Raw genomic sequence first — 4,748 nt, forward strand, 5'->3', positions numbered from 1 at the left:
CCCCTCTTGGACTCCCATCTATCTATTTATTCATGTATTTTGGTTTCTGGGACAGTATCTCACTGTATCCAAGACTAACTTGGAATTCATTATGTCCTCCAGGCTGGTCTTAAATTTGTGGCAATCTTTTTGCCTCCGTAAGCCTCTTACTTAGGGTCTTAACTATGTAGACTTGGCTGGCCTTGAACTATGTAGACCAGGCTAGCCTAGTCTTTCAAGTTCTGGATTACAGGTGTGCAATCACCATGGCTCACTTAGGATTGCCTCTTTTGTTTTTGATTTTTTGAGACAGGGTCTCTTTTCTGTAGCCCTGATGTCCAGGAAGTCTCTATGTAGACCAGGCTGGCCTGGAACTCACAGAGATCCACCTCCTCTGCCTCCCAAGTGCTGCAATTAAATCTGAGCACTACCATGGCAGCCCAGGGGTTTTTCTTTTTTGAACACAGTATTGATAGAGTTCACACTACTGGGAATGTGTTAGCTTCCTGAGGAAAGAGTCTCAATTTTGAGAGAGCTAAGTTAGGAACACCTGGACTTGGGAGTAAAATTAAGAGGAGCTGGGCTAGGGCAACAGAGTCAAGTCCTTAGGCCAAACTTTAGAAGTTAAGTGGATTCTGGAAAGAAGAAAGGATAATGTTCCCACCACGAACAGCAAGTGGCTTAATGTCAGTAGAGTAAGGAGACGTTTGGGGCAGGGAAGCACTTTTCCAAGGCAAGGAGCAGAGAGGGCTGGAGAGTGAGTTTAGGCAGGTTGGTATAACTGAGCCTTACCCCGGCCTCTGAGCTCCTATTAGGAAAACTTCTCAGGGGCTATCCTTGGAAAGAGCTGGTGCACGCAGAATTTTGTCTCTTTTTGATAACATATAAAGAAAAGCCCCCAACACACTTCTCTTCCCAACTCTCTCGTTTCCTCAGATCAATGTTCAACAGTAGCCAGATACAGCTAGGCATGTGGCACACCCCTTGAATCCCAGCACTCCAGAGGCAGAGGCAGGCCTTTCTCTGTGAGTCCAGCCTGGTCTACATAGTGAGGTCCAGGACAGCCAGGGCTATGTAGAGGGATCCTGTCTCAAAAAAATTTTAATTTAAATTTTTTTTAAAAAGCCAGAAATAGGATTCACACATTTCTCTTAGAACACTTTCTTCAGCCATATTCTTTTATTAAGTTATTTGCAGGTTTGCATGGGGCTGGGTAATGAGGGAGCTCTCACACCCCCCAGCCCCCCCCTCCCAGAGAGAAAGGTGGGGTCTCAGCAAGTGTTGCAGTGGCTGGGGTAGACATCCCAGTGGAAGCTAATGGAATCGATGACAGAGCCAGACCGGCCACTGATGAAACGGAGGACGGTGTTGGGGTGCAGTGGGACAGCGTTGAAACTTGTGCCTGAGTCTTTTCCGAAAGGCAGGTGGCGGCCTTTGTCTGTCACGAAGACCAGCTTCTTCACGTAGTACCTGTACTTGCCGGACACCTGAATCACGGACTCCCCGGGGTGCAGAAAGATCTCCTCCAGGTCTCCCTGTGTGCCACCCACATAGTCACTCCACTCTGTACCGTAGCGCACCTGGAGACTGGGGGCAGGGTGAGAAGGGAGACGTAACACGTTGAACACGGTGATCACAATTCAAGACTGGATGGGTGAGACGCCTCAGCGGACCACCCAAGTTCAGTTCAAACTGGTGACAAGTTCCACAAGATACGAAGACTACGTGAGCCCTGGGAGCCCATGCAGAGAATCTCAACTTCTCACTTTGCTGGCAAATCAGCTTTGTGGAATGACAGTAAGTTTCTCAGAGCCACTCAGACAGCCAGAGTCTGAGCTCACTCCCAACACACACTTCAAAGAAGCCCGAGGCTTTTCAAACACTGGAAAGTGTCCCAGGTGAGAGAGGGACGGAAGAGACGAACCTCCAACATTTTACTGCGACTTACCGATTTAAACAGTGTGACCCAAAGTGAATGAGAATCTCCCAACCTAGTGAGATCCTAGACAGTCCCCAAACCACAGACACATGAAGAGTCTCACCCCACGATGTAACGTGAATTGGCTCGGACACGGATGGCAGTGATGGGGCCGTCCAGCTGGTTGCCAGAGTGAGAGAACCGCTTCCCTCCTTTCCCTCCGTATTCCCCGCTGTAAGAGGAGGACCTGGACTGAACTAGAGGGGAAGAAAGGCCTGTGGGGCAGACGCTCTGGGAACTCAGCTGCTCTCCGCTGCCCCACTTCCTCCCACCATCCCTGAGCAGCAGCAGCCGTCCACGGGCTGCCTTCCCAGGGTCCCATTACCAGATCTGCGGCATTTCACTTACTGGCATTGCCCGAGGCCGAGGCACAAAGAAGGGCTAAGAGAATGATGGCCAGCATTCTGAGGCTGCAGTGGGAAGAGGGAGGAAAGGGGGGGTCATGCCTTTCTCTCTGGACTTCATTTACCTAGGCATCTCTGGCCTGGAATATAGACCCATGTTTTTTTGATGCTTCAATTCAGATCTACCAGACCTAGCCCCAAGCCTAGAGAAAACTGCCCATGAATAGTCCTGTTTCTTTCAGATCTATTCTAGGCCCTAATCCCTCAGGTTCTCCCTGTTCTGATGGTAACTAACCCTTCTCTCCTAATCCCAAAGATAATCCTAGCTTTCTGTCTGTGTTCAGCTGAGTCAAGCTTCCCTCCACCCAGGCACAAAGCACGACAGAGTTTTCTGAAGAGGAAATAAAGGCCACCCCCAAAGCACTGAGACGTTTGAGTTGACCGATCCAAGAATCAGAGCAAAACCCACCTGAAATCAGATGGTTTATGAGCTATCTGAGGCACAGTTAAAAACTCTAGCATCACCCTCCTCTTAAATCAAGGCAAAGAACATTGTAGAGGTGCCTCGACGTCACCTCAGGAGCAAAGGAGACAAGAGAAGACAGGGTAACAGCACCAATGTCCAAGCAGCTCTGGTGGAGCCGAGGGGCTGAAAGGCTTTAGGGGAGCTTGCCCGAGCTCAGACGTCAGGTCCCAGGCAACTTGTCTGTGTGTCACAACCTGTCTCCACCAACTAAACCTGTCCATATCCACCCCCTCAGACATCTTTGCACCCCCAAATAGCTTCCATCTGGGAGCTGCTGCCCAGGTTCCCCCTGCTATAATCCAGGCATTGTCTTTTCTAGCTCAGATCTGAATATTCCCCCCAACTCACCTTTCCCTTACCAGTTTCAGGTGCAAATCTTCTAGAAATTCCCAGAGCTTTTATACCAGGTTCTAGCCCTCCCACTGTTCTTTATCATGAGAACCTCACCTGCTGAGTAAACATGACCAACCTCTTAGGATCAGGTGTCGAGCAGGGTCTGGAACATCTTATCCTGCCTCTCCCACAAGGGTTACAGGTGGCAAGGTGGGGTCCACTCTAGACCAAGTGCGGATTTGTGAAGAGACAGAATGAATTTGTTTAAAGTCCAGCTGAAGGGTGGGAAAAGCAGCTAGTATCCAAAGAGAGCAATTAATCCAGACATGGCGGCCCATGTGTCCTGAGGCAAGAGGGTCATGACTTCAAGGCCAGTCTGGGCTACAGTATGAGACCCTGTCTGAAAACACAAACAAGCAAATGAGAATGTAATCCAAGAGGCCCGAAGGAAGGTTCCCCCTATCCTAAATGACCTGTAGGTATTCTTGCCTGAGACCTGCCTTCTGTTGGGTAAATGTTGCTCTCCCCAGTCATTTGTAATGTATCTTTTTGTTTGTTTGTTTGTTTTGTTTTGTTTTGTTTTTTCTAGACAGGGTTTCTCTGTGTAGTTTTGGTGCCTGTCCTGGATCTCCGTCTGTAGACCAGGCTGGCCTTGAACTCACAGAGATCCGCCTGGCTCTGCCTCCCGGGTGCTGGAATTAAAGGCGTGCGCCACCACCGCCCGGCTTTGTAATGTATCTTCTCCCAGAATACAAAGCCACTTTCAACACTGAGTTGTGCCAAATATTTGCCTGACAATTTTTCTCTATTTGTTGACATTTTATTATGAAAAAAATAATCATAAAGTTTAAAAATTTAGTGAACACCTATATCACAAAGTCTGCTGTAATTAATATTTTGCTGTGTCTGGGTTGTCTGTGCTTTATGCCTACATCTATCCATCCTCAGCCCAGACCCTTCTCAAGTCTTTTTTCTCTGAGAAAGGTAACTTGGGGTTCCAGGTGGGCACTACATCTGTGGGTTCCCCATCTCTTCTTCCAGAAACAGCCAATCCAATGGGCATACGGGAAGCTGAGGATATACAAGTCCTCCTCTGTGAGTAGTTCTGGACTTTGGAATCTCAGGACCTCTAGGTACTGTGGCTGTCGACCACTGGAGTGAATTGCCCCTCTCCTTAAGTCCGAAACACCCCCAGAAGCGATATTGTAGATTTCTTCTCTCTTTAGGTCCTTTCCTCCCAGGACTGATTTCCTTCTGATCTAAAGTCCCTAGAGCTGACCCTTAGCACTTGACCCTGTTAGACGACAAAGCCCTTTGGTCCCTCTGAGCCATCAGGACCTTCCCAGGAGAGGATGGAGCCTAGGGAGGGGCTAGAATAAGCAGTATCAGTCCTTAACGACCCCAAGCCAGACATTCAGATCACCCACCCCTTTCCTCGAAGGCTCGCCATCTGGGACTGCAAACTCATCCCAGATAGCAAGGGTGGTGCCCTGCCTTGAGAAGCCAGCAATAGGGCAGGACTGCAGAGGACAGAGCCCAGGAAGAGGGCCAGAGGCCACCACAGTTTCAGCTCTCCCTCCTTCCTGTT

The 4,748-nt window shown here is 49.2% G+C and overlaps 1 protein-coding gene across 1 annotated transcript; it reads right to left on the reverse strand.

Annotated features, from left to right (window-relative positions):
• Positions 1-1,127: 1,127 nt before the first annotated feature.
• On the reverse strand, positions 1,128-3,208 carry Zg16 (zymogen granule protein 16). The gene is made up of 4 exons (XM_015995836.3): positions 3,176-3,208; positions 2,306-2,367; positions 2,022-2,154; positions 1,128-1,566 (listed from the first exon to the last, which is right to left on the reverse strand). Exons 2-4 carry the CDS (start codon positions 2,358-2,360, stop codon positions 1,251-1,253), a joined length of 504 nt encoding a protein of 167 aa, XP_015851322.1. The 5' UTR covers positions 2,361-2,367; positions 3,176-3,208; the 3' UTR covers positions 1,128-1,250.
• Positions 3,209-4,748: the final 1,540 nt, after the last annotated feature.

Source organism: Peromyscus maniculatus, chromosome 1 (assembly GCF_049852395.1).
Source record: "Peromyscus maniculatus bairdii isolate BWxNUB_F1_BW_parent chromosome 1, HU_Pman_BW_mat_3.1, whole genome shotgun sequence".
Taxonomy (NCBI): Eukaryota; Metazoa; Chordata; class Mammalia; order Rodentia; family Cricetidae; genus Peromyscus; species Peromyscus maniculatus.

Bases quoted from the DNA above. Each gene is read 5' to 3' on its own strand.
- Zg16 (XM_015995836.3), bottom strand. From the start codon at position 2,360: ATGCTGGCCATCATTCTCTTAGCCCTTCTTTGTGCCTCGGCCTCGGGC. The intron at 2,155-2,305 runs GTAAGTGAAATG...CTTCCCCTCTAG, and splicing joins CTCGGCCTCGGGCAATGCCA to TTCAGTCCAGGTCCTCCTCT. The intron at 1,567-2,021 runs GTGAGACTCTTC...CCCTGCCCCCAG, and splicing joins AATTCACGTTACATCGTGGG to TCTCCAGGTGCGCTACGGTA.